The sequence below is a fragment of the Gigantopelta aegis genome, chromosome 15 (assembly GCF_016097555.1).
Source record: "Gigantopelta aegis isolate Gae_Host chromosome 15, Gae_host_genome, whole genome shotgun sequence".
NCBI lineage: Eukaryota > Metazoa > Mollusca > Gastropoda > Neomphalida > Peltospiridae > Gigantopelta > Gigantopelta aegis.
This window is the reverse complement of record NC_054713.1, coordinates 45,512,271-45,531,422: the sequence shown is the minus strand read 5'-3', so window position 1 is coordinate 45,531,422 and position 19,152 is coordinate 45,512,271. Positions and strand designations below refer to the sequence as shown.

The window sequence follows — 19,152 nt, the reverse complement described above, 5'->3', positions numbered from 1 at the left end:
CTTTATCTTCCTGGTGTCTTCATATTTATTGTGTAACTTTATCTTCCTGGTGTCTTCATATTTATTGTGTAACTTTATCTTCCTGGTGTCTTCATATTTATTGTGTAACTATCTTCCTGGTGTCTTCATATTTATTGTTTAACTTTATCTTCCTGGTGTCTTCATGTTTATTGTGTAACTGTCTTCATGTTTATTGTGTTACTTTATCTTTCTGGTGTCTTCGTGTTTATTGTTACTTTATCTTCCTGGTACCATCATCTTCCTGGTGTCTTCATGTTTATTGTGTAACTGTATCTTCCTGGTGTTCGTGTTTATTGTGTTACTTTATCTTCCTGGTGTCTTCGTGTTTATTATGTTACTTTATCTTCCTTGTATCTTTGTGTTTATTGTGTAACTTTGTCTTCCTTGTGTCTTTGTGTCGATTGTGTAACTTTGTCTACCTGGTGTTTTCATCTTCCTGGTGTTTTCGTGCTTATTGTGTAACTTTATCTTAATGGTGTCTTCGTGTTTATTGTGTTACTTTATCTTCCTAGTACCGCCATCTTCCTGGTGTCTTTGTGTTTATTGTGTAACTTTATCTTCCTGCTGTCTTCGTGTTTATTGTGTTACTTTATATTCCTGGTGTCTTCATGTTTATTGTGTAACTTTGTCTTCCTGCTGTCTTTGTGTTTATTGTGTAACTTTATCTTCCTTGTGTTTTCATGTTTATTGTGTAACTTTATCTTCCTGGTGTCTTCGTGTTTATTGTGTAACTTTGTCTTCCTGGTGTCTTCGTGTTTATTGTGTAACTTATCGCCCTGGTGTCTTCGTGTTTATTGTGTAACTTTATCTTCCTGGTGTTTTCATGTTTATTGTGTAACTTTATCGCCCTGGTGTCTTCGTGTTTATTGTGTTACTTTATCTTCCTGGTGTCTTCGTGTTTATTATGTTACTTTATCTTACTTGTATCTTTGTGTTTATTGTGTAACTTTGTCTTCCTTGTGTCTTTGTGTCGATTGTGTAACTTTGTCTACCTGGTGTTTTCATCTTCCTGGTGTTTTCGTGCTTATTGTGTAACTTTATCTTAATGGTGTCTTCGTGTTTATTGTGTTACTTTATCTTCCTGGTGTCTTCGTGTTTATTATGTTACTTTATCTTACTTGTATCTTTGTGTTTATTGTGTAACTTTGTCTTCCTTGTGTCTTTGTGTCGATTGTGTAACTTTGTCTACCTGGTGTTTTCATCTTCCTGGTGTTTTCGTGCTTATTGTGTAACTTTATCTTAATGGTGTCTTCGTGTTTATTGTGTTACTTTATCTTCCTAGTACCGCCATCTTCCTGGTGTCTTTGTGTTTATTGTGTAACTTTATCTTCCTGCTGTCTTCGTGTTTATTGTGTTACTTTATATTCCTGGTGTCTTCATGTTTATTGTGTAACTTTGTCTTCCTGCTGTCTTTGTGTTTATTGTGTAACTTTATCTTCCTTGTGTTTTCATGTTTATTGTGTAACTTTATCTTCCTGGTGTCTTCGTGTTTATTGTGTAACTTTGTCTTCCTGGTGTCTTCGTGTTTATTGTGTAACTTTATCGCCCTGGTGTCTTCGTGTTTATTGTGTAACTTTATCTTCCTGGTGTTTTCATGTTTATTGTGTAACTTTATCGCCCTGGTGTCTTCGTGTTTATTGTGTAACTTTATCTTCCTGGTGTCTTCGTGTTTATTGTTTAACTTTATCTTCCTTGTATCTTTGTGTTTATTGTTTAACTTTATCTTCCTGGTGTCTTCATGTTTATTGTGTAACTTTATCGTCCTGGTGTCTTCGTGTTTATTGTGTAACTTTATCTTCCTGGTGTCTTCGTGTTTATTGTGTAACTCTATCTTCCAGGTATGTGGAGGCTCCAGCTAACAAGGACCTCAACAATGTGAACTCGTGGGAGAGCACCGTCATCTTCCTGGTGTCTTCGTACATGTACGTCGCAGTCGCCTTCTGTTTCTCCAAGGGACCGCCGTTCAGAAAACCCATCTGGACGAACTGTGAGTGGACTCTTACAGCTTTGACCTGACATTTGGAGCCAGGTGTGGCTCAGTCTTTAAGACTAGCAGGTACTGGGTTCGTATCCCGGTACTGGCTCCCACTCCGAATGGGTGCAGTGTTGGTAGTTAAGTGTAAGGCCACTATACAGACTCTGATGTCCGTCTCACTTACTGCTAACCTCTGACTTCTCTTTAGTTTGGTGGTATAGTGGTTAGGTCTTTAGGATTAGGCTGGTGGGTGCTAGTTTCATATCCCAGTTCTGTCTGCGATTCAGAATGAGTACACAGTTCAGGCATGTGTGCAGGAATCTATGCAGGGGAGGGTTTAAACTGGCAAGCAAGGTTTATGGGAGTGGGGGAAGGGGTCGAATCATGCTTCCATGATGGACCCATTGGACTATTTTTCCTTCCTGCCAGTGCACCACAACTTGTATATTAAAGGCCATGGTATGTGCTATCCTGTCTGTTCAATAGTGCATATTAAGTATCTCTAGCTGCTAATGGAAAAATGTAGCGGGTTTCCTCTCTAAGACAATATGTCACAATTACCAAAATGTTTGACATCCAATAGCCAATGATAAATAAATCAATGTGCTGTAGTGGTTTTGTTAAACAAAACAAACAAACTGTAAAGACAGGCCAAGGACTGCATTCTAACTTTAGGATATGCAGGTGAAGAAATGTAGAACACTGGCCTTTGATTTAGAAGTGCCTGTTGTGTCTGTATTACTGTGTCTCAATTCTGTGTGACTGATCGTGATGCTGGACCCACTTACTGTGTGACTGATCGTGATGCTGAACCCACTTACTGTGTGACTGATCGTGATGCTGGACCCACTTACTGTGTGACTGATCGTGATGCTGGACCCACTTACTGTGTGACTGATCGTGATGCTGGACCCACTTACGTGTGATGATCGTGATGACCCACTTACTGTGTGACTGATCGTGATGCTGGACCCACTTACTGTGTGACTGATCGTGATGCTGGACCCACTTACTGTGTGACTGATCGTGATGCTGGACCCACTTACTGTTTGACTGATCGTGATACTGCCACATCACTTACTGTGTGACTGATCGTGATGCTGGAACCCACTTACTGTGTGACTGATCGTGATGCTGGAACCCACTTACTGTGTGACTGATCGTGATACTGGACCCACTTACTGTGTGACTGATAGTGATACTGGACCCACTTACTGTGTGACTGATAGTGATACTGGACCCACTTACTGTGTGACTGATCGTGATGCTGGACCCACTTACTGTGTGACTGATCGTGATGCTGGAACCCACTTACTGTGTGACTGATTGTGATACTGGACCCACTTACTGTGTGACTGATAGTGATACTGGACCCACTTACTGTGTGACTGATCGTGATACTGGACCCACTTACTGTGTGACTGATCGTGATGCTGCCACATCACTTACTGTGTGACTGATCGTGGTGCTGGACCCACTTACTGTGTGACTGATCGTGATGCTGGACCCACTTACTGTGTGACTGATCATGATGCTGGACCCACTTACTGTGTGACTGATCGTGATGCTGGACCCACTTACTGTGTGACTGATCGTGATGCTGGACCCACTTACTGTGTGACTGATAGTGATACTGCCACATCACTTACTGTGTGACTGATCGTGGTGCTGGACCCACTTACTGTGTGACTGATAGTGATGCTGGACCTACTTACTGTGTGACTGATAGTGATACTGGACCCACTTACTGTGTGACTGATCGTGATGCTGCCACATCACTTACTGTGTGACTGATCGTGATGCTGGACCCACTTACTGTGTGACTGATCGTGATGCTGGACCCACTTACTGTGTGACTGATCGTGATGCTGGACCCACTTACTGTGTGACTGATCGTGATGCTGGACCCACTTACTGTGTGACTGATAGTGATACTGCCACATCACTTACTGTGTGACTGATCGTGATGCTGGACCCACTTACTGTGTGACTGATCGTGATGCTGGACCCACTTACTGTGTGACTGATCGTGATGCTGGACCCACTTACTGTGTGACTGATAGTGATGCTGGACCTACTTACTGTGTGACTGATAGTGATACTGGACCCACTTACTGTGTGACTGATCGTGATGCTGCCACATCACTTACTGTGTGACTGATCGTGATGCTGGACCCACTTACTGTGTGACTGATCGTGATGCTGGACCCACTTACTGTGTGACTGATCGTGATGCTGGACCCACTTACTGTGTGACTGATCGTGATGCTGGACCCACTTACTGTGTGACTGATAGTGATACTGGACCCACTTACTGTGTGACTGATCGTGATACTGGACCCACTTACTGTGTGACTGATCGTGATGCTGCCACATCACTTACTGTGTGACTTATCGTGATGCTGGACCCACTTACTGTGTGACTGATCGTGATACTGGACCCACTTACTGTGTGACTGATAGTGATGCTGGACCCACTTACTGTGTGACTGATCGTGATACTGGACCCACTTACTGTGTGACTGATCGTGATGCTCGACCCACTTACTGTGTGACTGATCGTGATGCTCGACCCACTTACTGTGTGACTGATTGTGATGCTGGACCCACTTACTGTTTGACTGATCGTGATACTGCCACATCACTTACTGTGTGACTGATCGTGATGCTGGAACCCACTTACTGTGTGACTGATCGTGATGCTGGACCCACTTACTGTGTGACTGATCGTGATGCTGGACCCACTTACTGTGTGACTGATCGTGATGCTGGACCCACTTACTGTGTGACTGATAGTGATACTGGACCCACTTACTGTGTGACTGATCGTGATGCTGGACCCACTTACTGTGTGACTGATCGTGATGCTGGAACCCACTTACTGTGTGACTGATTGTGATACTGGACCCACTTACTGTGTGACTGATAGTGATACTGGACCCACTTACTGTGTGACTGATCGTGATACTGGACCCACTTACTGTGTGACTGATCGTGATGCTGCCACATCACTTACTGTGTGACTGATCGTGGTGCTGGACCCACTTACTGTGTGACTGATCGTGATGCTGGACCCACTTACTGTGTGACTGATCGTGATGCTGGACCCACTTACTGTGTGACTGATCGTGATGCTGGACCCACTTACTGTGTGACTGATCGTGATGCTGGACCCACTTACTGTGTGACTGATAGTGATACTGCCACATCACTTACTGTGTGACTGATCGTGATGCTGGACCCACTTACTGTGTGACTGATCGTGATGCTGGACCCACTTACTGTGTGACTGATCGTGATGCTGGACCCACTTACTGTGTGACTGATAGTGATACTGGACCCACTTACTGTGTGACTGATCGTGATACTGGACCCACTTACTGTGTGACTGATCGTGATGCTGCCACATCACTTACTGTGTGACTTATCGTGATGCTGGACCCACTTACTGTGTGACTGATCGTGATACTGGACCCACTTACTGTGTGACTGATAGTGATGCTGGACCCACTTACTGTGTGACTGATCGTGATACTGGACCCACTTACTGTGTGACTGATCGTGATGCTCGACCCACTTACTGTGTGACTGATCGTGATGCTCGACCCACTTACTGTGTGACTGATCGTGATACTGGACCCACTTACTGTGTGACTGATAGTGATGCTGGACCCACTTACTGTGTGACTGATCGTGATACTGGACCCACTTACTGTGTGACTGATCGTGATGCTCGACCCACTTACTGTGTGACTGATCGTGATGCTCGACCCACTTACTGTGTGACTGATCGTGATGCTCGACCCACTTACTGTGTGACTGATCGTGATGCTGGACCCACTTACTGTGTGACTGATCGTGACGCTGGACCCACTTACTGTGTGACTGATCGTGATGCTGGACCCACTTACTGTGTGAATGATCGTGACGCTGGACCCACTTACTGTGTGACTGATCGTGATACTGCCACATCACTTACTGTGTGACTGATCGTGATGCTGGACCCACTTACTGTGTGACTGATCGTGATGCTGGACCCACTTACTGTGTGACTGATCGTGATGCTGGACCCACTTACTGTGTGACTGATCGTGATACTGGAACCCACTTACTGTGTGACTGATCGTGATACTGCCACATCACTTACTGTGTGACTGATCGTGGTGCTGGAACCACTTACTGTGTGACTGATCGTGATGCTGGACCCACTTACTGTGTGACTGATCGTGATGCTGGACCCACTTAATGTGTGACTGATCGTGATACTGCCACATCACTTACTGTGTGACTGATCGTGGTGCTGGAACCACTTACTGTGTGACTGATCGTGATGCTGGACCCACTTACTGTGTGACTGATAGTGATACTGCCACATCACTTACTGTGTGACTGATCGTGATGCTGGACCCACTTACTGTGTGACTGATCGTGGTGCTGGACCCCCTTACTGTGTGACTGATCGTGATACTGGACCCACTTACTGTGTGACTGATAGTGATACTGCCACATCACTTACTGTGTGACTGATAGTGATACTGAACCCACTTACTGTGTGACTGATCGTGGTGCTGGACCCACTTACTGTGTGACTGATCGTGATACTGGACCCACTTACTGTGTGACTGATCGTGATACTGCCACATCACTTACTGTGTGACTGATCGTGATGCTGGACCCTTTTACTGTGTGACTGTTCGTGATGCTGAACCCACTTACTGTGTGACTGATCGTGATGCTGGACCCACTTACTGTGTGACTGATCGTGATGCTGGACCCACTTACTGTGTGACTGATCGTGGTGCTGGACCCACTTACTGTGTGACTGATCGTGATGCTGGACCCACTTACTGTGTGACTGATCGTGGTGCTGGACCCACTTACTGTGTGACTGATCGTGGTGCTGGACCCACTTACTGTGTGACTGATCGTGGTGCTGGACCCACTTACTGTGTGACTGATCGTGGTGCTGGACCCACTTACTGTGTGACTGATAGTGATACTGGACCCACTTACTGTGTGACTGATCGTGGTGCTGGACCCACTTACTGTGTGACTGATCGTGGTGCTGGACCCACTTACTGTGTGACTGATCGTGATGCTGGACCCACTTACTGTGTGACTGATCGTGGTGCTGGACCCACTTACTGTGTGACTGATCGTGGTGCTGGACCCACTTACTGTGTGACTGATCGTGATGCTGGAACCCACTTACTGTGTGACTGATCGTGATGCTGGACCCACAAGAAGACATTAATGTCTTCCTTACAGACCTAATCATATTGATGTACTTACCTTTGTTTGATATAGAATAGCCCATCTCTGTGTTTATTCTGGGGTGTCATTAATCATTCCTTCATTCCTTACAGACCCGTTCCTCATCGACATCCTCATCCTGTTCGGCTTCTCGACATTCCTCTTGATGTACCCGGTTCAAGCTGTGGAGGACTTCTTTGAGGTGTGTGTAGTATCAGTGTTATCACATAGTACGGGATCTAATATCACAGTTATAATACAGTACAGGTTGTACTATACCAAATAAAATCCCATAGGCGACCATGTTAACGTTTATGCTTAAAAACACTATATGAAATATATAAACCAAACTACGACCCATAAATATCAGTACTACAACCCCTACCTCAAAGTATTAACTGCAGAAAATGGTACCTTTCATGGCTCATTTTCGGTATAACCAGATGTTTTGACAACACCTCTAGTTTCGCACAACATTTGAGTACTTGTTTTTACAGGTACCCCATACATGTTCCAAGCACAAGGCTACTTAACACAGTGGTACTAGATGAAAATAAAATTGCATACATTTTTAGCCCAGATGAAACTAAACATTTTTATCTCGGTTTGATCAAAAGAATAGAGACGGTGTAGAATTGTGTTTTGCATACGACATAATAGTACAAGACACATATGCTTACTAAACTGCTTGTATATAATTTGTGTATTTTTTTATTTATTAAATTGTGTATTTAATTTTTTATTAAATTTATTGAAGTAATAAAACAATTATGGCATTGTGATGAGACCAATATGATGTTTTATGTTTATGAATGCAAAAAAGTAATATCAGCCTCAGTGAATTTTGTTTGTTTTTTTGGGCTCCAGAAAACATATCTTTCTCAACACAGTGTCATAATTGCATACTATAATGCCGTGTTTAATATCACAGTTATATTGTACGGGGTCAAATATCACTTTTATCAAATACATGTACAACAGGGTTTACTATCACTGTTACCATACAATGCAGGGTCTAATATTAGTCGTATAACACATGCTCTAATATCACTTGTCATACAATGCAGGGGCTAATATCACTGTTATCATAATACAGGCTCTAATATCACCGTTATCATAATACAGGGGCTAATATCACTGTTATCATAATACAGGGGCTAATATCACTGTTATCATAATACAGGCTCTAATATCACCGTTATCATAATACAGGGGCTAATATCACTGTTATCATAATACAGGCTCTAATATCACTGTTATCATAATACAGGCTCTAATATCACTGTTATCATAATACAGGGGCTAATATCACTGTTATCATAATGCAGGCGCTAATATCACTGTTATCATAATACAGGGGCTAATATCACTGTTATCATAATACAGGGGCTAATATCACCGTTATCATAATACAGGCTCTAATATCACCGTTATCATAATACAGGGGCTAATATCACCGTTATCATAATGCAGGCGCTAATATCACCGTTATCATAATACAGGGGCTAATATCACCGTTATCATAATGCAGGCGCTAATATCACTGTTATCATAATACAGGGACTAATATCACCGTTATCATAATACAGGGGCTAATATCACTGTTATCATAATACAGGGGCTAATATCACCGTTATCATAATACAGGCGCTAATATCACCGTTATCATAATACAGGGTCTAATAATCACCGTTATCATAATACAGGCTCTAATATCACCGTTATCATAATACAGGCGCTAATATCACCATTATCATAATACAGGGGCTAATATCACCGTTATCATAATACAGGGGCTAATATCACCGTTATCATAATACAGGGGCTAATATCACCGTTATCATAATACAGGGGCTAATATCACCGTTATCATAATACAGGGGCTAATAATCACTGTTATCATAATACAGGCTCTAATGTCACCGTTATCATAATACAGGGGCTAATATCACCGTTATCATAATACAGGGGCTAATATCACTGTTATCATAATACAGGCTCTAATATCACCGTTATCATAATACAGGCTCTAATGTCACCGTTATCATAATACAGGGGCTAATAATCACCGTTATCATAATACAGGCTCTAATGTCACCGTTATCATAATACAGGCTCTAATGTCACCGTTATCATAATACAGGGGCTAATATCACTGTTATCATAATACAGGCTCTAATATCACCGTTATCATAATACAGGCTCTAATGTCACCGTTATCATAATACAGGCTCTAATATCACCGTTATCATAATACAGGGGCTAATATCACTGTTATCATAATACAGGCTCTAATATCACCGTTATCATAATACAGGCTCTAATGTCACCGTTATCATAATACAGGGGCTAATAATCACCGTTATCATAATACAGGCTCTAATGTCACCGTTATCATAATACAGGCTCTAATGTCACCGTTATCATAATACAGGGGCTAATATCACTGTTATCATAATACAGGCTCTAATGTCACCGTTATCATAATACAGGCTCTAATGTCACCGTTATCATAATACAGGGGCTAATAATCACCGTTATCATAATACAGGGGCTAATAATCACCGTTATCATAATACAGGCTCTAATGTCACCGTTATCATAATACAGGGGCTAATAATCACCGTTATCATAATACAGGGGCTAATGTCACCGTTATCATAATACAGGGGCTAATAATCACCGTTATCATAATACAGGCTCTAATATCACCGTTATCATAATACAGGCTCTAATGTCACCGTTATCATAATACAGGGGCTAATATCACTGTTATCATAATACAGGGGCTAATAATCACTGTTATCATAATACAGGGGCTAATAATCACCGTTATCATAATACAGGCTCTAATGTCACCGTTATCATAATACAGGGGCTAATAATCACTGTTATCATAATACAGGCTCTAATGTCACCGTTATCATAATACAGGGGCTAATAATCACCGTTATCATAATACAGGCTCTAATGTCACCGTTATCATAATACAGGCTCTAATGTCACCGTTATCATAATACAGGGGCTAATATCACTGTTATCATAATACAGGCTCTAATGTCACCGTTATCATAATACAGGCTCTAATATCACCGTTATCATAATACAGGGGCTAATATCACTGTTATCATAATACAGGCTCTAATGTCACCGTTATCATAATACAGGGGCTAATAATCACCGTTATCATAATACAGGGGCTAATGTCACCGTTATCATAATACAGGGGCTAATAATCACCGTTATCATAATACAGGCTCTAATGTCACCGTTATCATAATACAGGCTCTAATGTCACCGTTATCATAATACAGGGGCTAATATCACTGTTATCATAATACAGGGGCTAATAATCACTGTTATCATAATACAGGGGCTAATATCACTGTTATCATAATACAGGGGCTAATATCACTGTTATCATAATACAGGGGCTAATATCACTGTTATCATAATACAGGCTCTAATGTCACCGTTATCATAATACAGGGGCTAATATCACTGTTATCATAATACAGGGGCTAATAATCACCGTTATCATAATACAGGCTCTAATGTCACCGTTATCATAATACAGGCTCTAATGTCACCGTTATCATAATACAGGGGCTAATATCACTGTTATCATAATACAGGGGCTAATAATCACTGTTATCATAATACAGGCTCTAATGTCACCGTTATCATAATACAGGCTCTAATGTCACCGTTATCATAATACAGGGGCTAATAATCACTGTTATCATAATACAGGCTCTAATGTCACCGTTATCATAATACAGGCTCTAATGTCACCGTTATCATAATACAGGGGCTAATAATCACTGTTATCATAATACAGGCTCTAATATCACCGTTATCATAATACAGGCTCTAATGTCACCGTTATCATAATACAGGGGCTAATAATCACTGTTATCATAATACAGGGGCTAATAATCACTGTTATCATAATACAGGCTCTAATGTCACCGTTATCATAATACAGGGGCTAATATCACTGTTATCATAATACAGGGGCTAATAATCACCGTTATCATAATACAGGGGCTAATATCACTGTTATCATAATACAGGGGCTAATATCACCGTTATCATAATACAGGCTCTAATGTCACCGTTATCATAATACAGGCTCTAATGTCACCGTTATCATAATACTGGCTCTAATGTCACCGTTATCATAATACAGGGGCTAATGTCACCGTTATCATAATACAGGGGCTAATATCACTGTTATCATAATACAGGCTCTAATGTCACCGTTATCATAATACAGGGGCTAATGTCACCGTTATCATAATACAGGGGCTAATATCACCGTTATCATAATACAGGCTCTAATGTCACCGTTATCATAATACAGGCTCTAATGTCACCGTTATCATAATACAGGGGCTAATGTCACCGTTATCATAATACAGGAGCTAATGTCACCGTTATCATAATACAGGGGCTAATATCACCGTTATCATAATACAGGGTCTATATCACTGTTATCATAATACAGGCTCTAATGTCACCGTTATCATAATACAGGGGCTAATGTCACCGTTATCATAATACAGGGGCTAATGTCACCGTTATCATAATACAGGCTCTAATGTCACCGTTATCATAATACAGGCTCTAATGTCACCGTTATCATAATACAGGGGCTAATATCACTGTTATCATAATACAGGCTCTAATGTCACCGTTATCATAATACAGGCTCTAATGTCACCGTTATCATAATACAGGCTCTAATGTCACCGTTATCATAATACAGGCTCTAATGTCACCGTTATCATAATACAGGCTCTAATGTCACTGTTTGAAACAATCCATTTTAAAACACTTTTAATGTAAACACGATGTTTTATGTTTAACCAGAATTGTTTTGAATTTTTTTTTCTGATTGTAGATGAAACCACTTCATGAGAAGCCGATGACATTCCGTCTGTATCTGTTTGGGTTAGCTGTCGGCTTCGCGGTCGTGTCAAACATCTTAGAGGTAAGACAGACTCTGTTTAACATTTGAACTCCTCTTTTACCCAAGTCTTATTGGTTAATTTGCTCAGCACGGTAGCTTCTTTGAAGATGTGAATAACGACAGTGGGTGAAGCTATAGTCACGTATACACAGAGATCTGGATGCAGATATGAAAAAGATATCCTATAATCTTATGTGGCTTTTAGATAATGTACAAATATAAATGTGATGCAAGTGTTACTAAAAAGAAAGAAAGAAATGTTTTATTTAACGACGCACTCATCACATTTTATTTACGGTTATATGGCATCAGACATATGGTTAAGGACCACACAGATTTGGAGAGGAAACTCGCTGTCGCCACTACATGGGCTAGCAAGTGTTACTATGTTATTTCGAAAGAAAGTAGCATGACATCACCATTGCAGTGAGACTTAATGAAACCAGATGAGCTGATAGTGACAGTTTTAAATCACTATGAACTTCAAAAACAATACACATGGCTTGCTCCTGACTAGTACTGTTAATGTTTTAGCTTCTTCAATACTCGCAGTGCATTGATGTGGCACTTGTTAACCTCAGGGAATTTCGTAATGAGGTATTAACTTCCTCAGATTGCATGTCATTTTGTCGAGAGTTCTATTCTGTAATGAGGTAATAACGTCCTCAGATTGCATGACATTTTGTCGAGAGTTCTATTCTGTAATGAGGTATTAACGTCCTCAGATTGCATGACATTTTGTCGAGAGTTCTATTCTGTAATGAGGTATTAACGTCCTCAGATAGCATGACATTTTGTCGAGAGTTCTATTCTGTAATGAGGTAATAACGTCCTCAGATTGCATGACATTTTGTCGAGAGTTCTATTCTGTAATGAGGTATTAACGTCCTCAGATTGCATGACATTTTGTCGAGAGTTCTATTCTGTAATGAGGTAATAACGTCCTCAGATTGCATGACATTTTGTCGAGAGTTCTATTCTGTAATGAGGTATTAACGTCCTCAGATTGCATGACATTTTGTCAAGAGTTCTATTCTGTAATGAGGTATTAACGTCCTCAGATTGCATGACATTTTGTCGAGAGTTCTATTCTGTAATGAGGTATTAACGTCCTCAGATTGCATGACATTTTGTCGAGAGTTCTATTCTGTAATGAGGTATTAACGTCCTCAGATTGCATGACATTTTGTCGAGAGTTCTATTCTGTAATGAGGTAATAACTTCCTCAGACTGTATGACATTTTGTCGAGAGTTCTATTCTGTCAATTTCTCGCATCCAGTTGGCATGCTGTCAGTTTTATTTTTTATATGAGGCAATCGAAATAATCATCTGTATTCAGACATATTATGTCAACACGCCTGTTGAAAATGGTAAATATCAAAAACAAATTCAGATACATGCTACAGATTTTCAAAGCTATCTTAGCGCTATAATATAAAACCATCGTAAGCAATGACATCACTACAACACATGCCATAGTGATGTTACAGCCTACAATTTTTTTACGATATCATAGCGCTAATATAGCTTTGAAAATATGGGCCGAAATGTTTACCTGTGTAGAAGGAATTGTAGTTTTATGCTGTGTCACCGTTAAATGTATTTTAGTTAACCGTTCGATGATTACCTGATACAGCAGGCGTCACACTATCACATGTCGGCCAACAGAATCTTGTATCTACTGAATAGTTTTCTCAATCATGACCTAATTTCTATCACATGTCGGCCAACAGAATCTTATATCTACTGAATAGTTTTCTCAATCATGACCTAATTTCTATCACATGTCGGCCAACAGAATCTTGTATCTACTGAATAGTTTTCTCAATCATGATCTAATTTTAATTTTACATGGCTTGTAATGAAATAAAATACAGGGGTGGGAATTGGTGAACTGTAAAAAAGAGGAAATCTAGAGGGGTCCTGGGAATTGGTGAACTGTAAAAAAGAGGAAATCTAGAGGGGTCCTGGGAATTGATGAACTGTAAAAAAGAGGAAATCTAGAGGGGTCCTGGGAATTGGTGAACTGTAAAAAAGGGGAAATCTAGAGGGGTCCTGGGAATTGGTGAACTGTAAAAAAAGAGGAAATCTAGAGGGGTCCTGGGAATTGGTGAACTGTAAAAAAGAGGAAATCTAGAGGGGTCCTGGGAATTGGTGAACTGTAAAAAAGAGGAAATCTAGAGGGGTCCTGGGAATTGATGAACTGTAAAAAAGAGGAAATCTAGAGGGGTCCTGGGAATTGGTGAACTGTAAAAAAGGGGAAATCTAGAGGGGTCCTGGGAATTGGTGAACTGTAAAAAAGAGGAAATCTAGAGGGGTCCTGGGAATTGGTGAACTGTAAAAAAGAGGAAATCTAGAGGGGTCCTGGGAATTGGTGAACTGTAAAAAAAGAGGAAATCTAGAGGGGTCCTGGGAATTGGTGAACTGTAAAAAAGAGGAAATCTAGAGGGGTCCTGGGAATTGGTGAACTGTAAAAAAGAGGAAATCTAGAGGGGTCCTGGGAATTGGTGAACTGTAAAAAAAGAGGAAATCTAGAGGGGTCCTGGAAATTCTTGAAATCCTAGGTTAAAATCTGTGCCATCTGACACATTTTGGTGGAAAGGACGATTAAATTGCGAGGAAACGCAATGTTCTATGAGAGGAAAACAGCTGATCCGAGGAGAATTCCCACCCCTGAAAATAGTCTATAGGCTAAATGGCTAAAACGGTTAATGAGAGTATAAAAGTAACAAAAGGCTGAGAAAATGTTTTGGTCACTTTCACGTTCTTTAATGATTTGTTGTGTGTTTGTTTCAGGTTATAATAGTGGAGAGTGCACTACTCAAACCTCTCTACAGAGCCTGTAAGAGGAGGCAGAAAACACTCACATACAAAGCTATTCAAAAACAGTTGAACACTTCCGATTGGCCACCAGTGGGTCAGGTGACTTTCCCAACAACCAATGGCTGTGAAAATGTTAATGACATTCACATTGTTATGGACTCGGAGAGAGCAGTGCATTGACAGCCATTGTGGCAGTTTAATTATGACTGTATATTTTGCCTTTGTTCATCCTAGCAGCTTAAAATGGCTGGCTCAAGTTGTATAATAACCAAAACGACATATAAAAATTTGTTTTGGTTTTGAGATATACCGGTAAAGTTTTATTCATAGATTATTATTTTTTAATTGTAAATGTTAGAGGGTGATCAACAGGTTAAAGTCACTGTTGTGAGTTTGTTGCCAATGGTAACATGTTGCCGACTAACAGAGACATTTTAACGAACACGCTTACAACAGTCAGTTAGAACGAACTGATTGTAAAGTCTCTTTTCCCCCTATATAGTATTAATACATTTTAATGTATAGAATGAACTATGTATAGTGAATTAACTGTTAAAACGAACCAATTTGTTAGTCAAATTTTTTTAATTTCAGTGTAAATTAGTGTATATACAGCGAACCGATCATAATTTTTTGAAATCATATTTGTATCTTATCAGTCAGAAGCATTAACGGCAATGCATCCAAAATGACTTCACTGATATTGGTGATAATAAATTAAATATTAAAACAAAAAACCTACTAATTCTTGTGTTTAAATTTGAAAAATCCAAATTGGCCGACTTCCTGAATAAAAACAGTTAACTTCTGCCAATGTATATAACGAATTACTGCTATAACGAACCAGTGTGTCTGGTATCTTGCAGTTTGAGTACTTTACTCTAAATACATTTGTTTTATAAAACATCAGTGGCTGTATATCAAGTGTGTTTCTCATCGTCCTTGTGTTTGTACAAGATTAAACTTCATTGTATTTACTAATATATATAGAATAGGTAGTTAATGATGTTGGATACCTGCTTTATCCTGTGAAGGTAAGAATTGGAAATTCTCATTCAGTCTGAACAGGATAAAGCAGATATCTGACGTCATTAACTAGCTATTAGCTTTATCCTGCAGACCATAAAAATTAAGGGGAAAAAGCAATTATTTCTGTTATTTCAGCCACATTGTATGATGACCTGGAGGTCAAATGAGCGATTTTGTAATATAGCTATGCATGTGATGTCACATGAGTGACATAAAAAATCATATCCTACTAGTAGCAGGATATGACTGCTTTATCCGTCATCATATTCTGTCCATAGAAACGGTGCTTGTAGGATAAATGTTTTTCCGTATATACAAACTTATTGTGAAACCAAATCCATTTTGGGCTATGTACAATATTAGGATGACCACAAACACATTGAATGTACAGACACTGATATTTCGAAACAAGAAACTATTAAATCCTGCTACAAAGGTGTTTTTTGTAAATAGTTTCTGTTTGGTCTGATTCAGGAAGAAAAGTAAGTGTTTTGGAAATGACCCAAAACTACTATATTTGTGTGCAATTTAGAAAACAATCGGCTCAGAAATAAATAACGTAGTAAATTCCATATTATGAAAAAAGAGGTCCCTGTGGGACGGATTATAAGTATGTAATTTTAGTCAATAAAAGATTTTACTAGTCGACATCTTACAATGGCAGTAGTCTCCGGACAGTCTCGTTAACTTGTGACAGTTTGAGTTTGAATTGGTCTCAACTCGGACATAACATAGCCTGCTGTTCTGATAGATATATGGGACAGACTTGTATGTACCTGCTGTTTGTAGGCAGAAATAGTTACGGTTACAGCCACTGTTTACGCCACGTTGCAGCTCATTACTATTTTCATATCCTTGAGTTAATTATGCATGGATTATGTGGGGATCAGTTAATTTGTATTATTTATTACAAATGAATGTAAAGTGTTAAAAATATGAAATGTACAACCATGATACAGCACTTATAATACTCACAGGGTGGGACAGAGCCCAGTGGTAAAGCGCTCACCTGATGTGCGGTCAGTTTACAATTGATTCCCGTCGGTGGGCCCATTGGGCTATTTCTCGCTTTAGTCAGTGCACCACAATTGGTATATCAAATGCTGTGGTATGTGCTATCCTGTCTGGGATGGTGCATAAAAAAGACCCCTTGCTACTAATGGAAAAATGTAGCAGGTTTCCTCTATAAGACTATATGTAAACAAATTACCAAATGTTTGACATCCAATAGCCAATGATTAATTAATCAATGTGCTCTAGTGGTGTTGTTAAACAAAACAAACTTTAACTTTATAATTCTCACTCACCTTTGCCTTCGTTTATCTCGGCAGCCTAATTATGCCTTCGTTCATCTGGTGTACATGGGGGGTACATGTGTGTTCCCAGTCCTACATTTCTAGGCAGATGCCTGATTAACATGGAAGTCATTTCTCTGTTTTCTTCTAGAACTAAGTGTTGTTACTGTACTGTACGCTGTTTAACCTCCGTGAGTACTGGGTATGCAGCAAATGATGTCATAGATTATGGTGTACATTTTTAAAGTGGCCTTATTAGTATTTATTTTCGCTGTTATTTGACGATGTATATATTTGATAAAACAATTGATTTTGATGGGCAAAGATAAAGAAATCTATTCCATGATGAATCTGATGGGTGGCGATGATTTGTTTATAAAATAATTATATAATAATATTGATCTCGATTTCACTGGATAACACCTGTTGACATCTCTCCTGTTGGTGTTTTAGTTCATTACTAAACTATAAGTGTAGTTTCCTCGGCTAGTATTGTTTTTTTCTTTGAATGATTTTAAAAATGTTTTTAAGTATTACTAGTCTTAGGTTTAATTGCTTATAATTGCTTATATTTTCACTTTCAGAGATTACTTTATTAGTGTAGTAGGTGGGGTTTTAAAATTTAAATACTCGCATTATAAGTGATATTTTAAAAGTATGATGAGTTTCAGTTTGATTGCGGAACTGCCAGTGTTTAATGTATAACTATTTCAGTCTTGGGTTTGAGGGATTTCATTTCCACTGTGGGTGATAGTTTTCATATTCTGTCTCAGTTTGATTGGTTAAGACATGGATACATGTCAACTGTCAGTTTTTAAATTTATAACAGTTACTGTATTCGTCTAACATTTTATGTACATGTATACATGTAAAGGGCATAAATTGTGATGAAAGAGATCCAGTATTTAACATTTCCCATTCTTGGATTTTTGTGTAGTGTATATATTAGTGTGGGTTTCGAGCGGCAATATTCCTGTATTTCCACTGTGGTGATATTTTTCATATTAGACATCTAGGTTCCATTGGTTAAGACTTGTATACATCTCCACTGTTAGTGATTATTTCATTAGTCTACGTTTTCTTGGGTAATATTTCCACCGTGGGTGATATTTATTATTACTCGTCTGGGTTTCAGTAGTTGAGACTATTGGTGATGATTATTTCATTAGTCTCAGGTTCGATTTCTCTGTCTTCGCCATCCATGGTGATTTCATTATATGCATAGTCTAGAGAGGGATATTTTTATATTAAATTTGGTTGTTTTCATTTATTGATTGATTGATCATATGTAGCTCATTGCATGCATGTCTATGTGTGTGTGTGTGTCTGCATGATAGTTGGACGATCTCATTGTGTTTTTCATTTAACAATAAGTGGTGTTGCAGGGCCTGTGCTTATAAACGTTTTAAAGGCATTTAACTAACTTAGCTTTCAGGGAATGTAAAATATTTTTAGGTATTATAGGTTTTTTTACATTTTGTACTTGCACAATCAAATCAATTGTGTTTCTGTTTGTTCTGCTGTTTGTAGTATGGTACTGTAAATTTTATGTGAAACAGTCAAGTTTGTACTTCACAAACACAGATCAGTGATTGTAATATCCAGGTCCTATATTTTCAAAGCTATCTTAGCACAACTAAATCGTAAAACCATCGTAGACTATGACATGGCTACAGCACACACCATAGTGACAACATAGCTTACGATGGTTTTACGATTTTATAGGCTAAGATAGCTTAATAAATATGGGCCCTGGCTAGAAATTTTCCAAGCCATTTTA

General features: G+C 39.4%; 1 protein-coding gene across 1 annotated transcript in view; it reads left to right on the top strand.

Moving 5' to 3' along the window:
- LOC121390190 (probable cation-transporting ATPase 13A3) overlaps positions 1–17,185 on the top strand; it is an 84,519-nt gene extending 67,334 nt beyond the window's left edge. The window contains exons 29-32 of the mRNA XM_041521944.1: positions 1,860–2,008; positions 7,363–7,451; positions 12,156–12,245; positions 15,022–17,185. Coding sequence (XP_041377878.1) covers positions 1,860–2,008; positions 7,363–7,451; positions 12,156–12,245; positions 15,022–15,228 — 535 coding nt within the window. The 3' untranslated portion in view covers positions 15,229–17,185. The remainder of the gene's footprint in view (positions 1–1,859; positions 2,009–7,362; positions 7,452–12,155; positions 12,246–15,021) is intronic.
- The last annotated feature ends 1,967 nt before the right edge of the window (positions 17,186–19,152 follow it).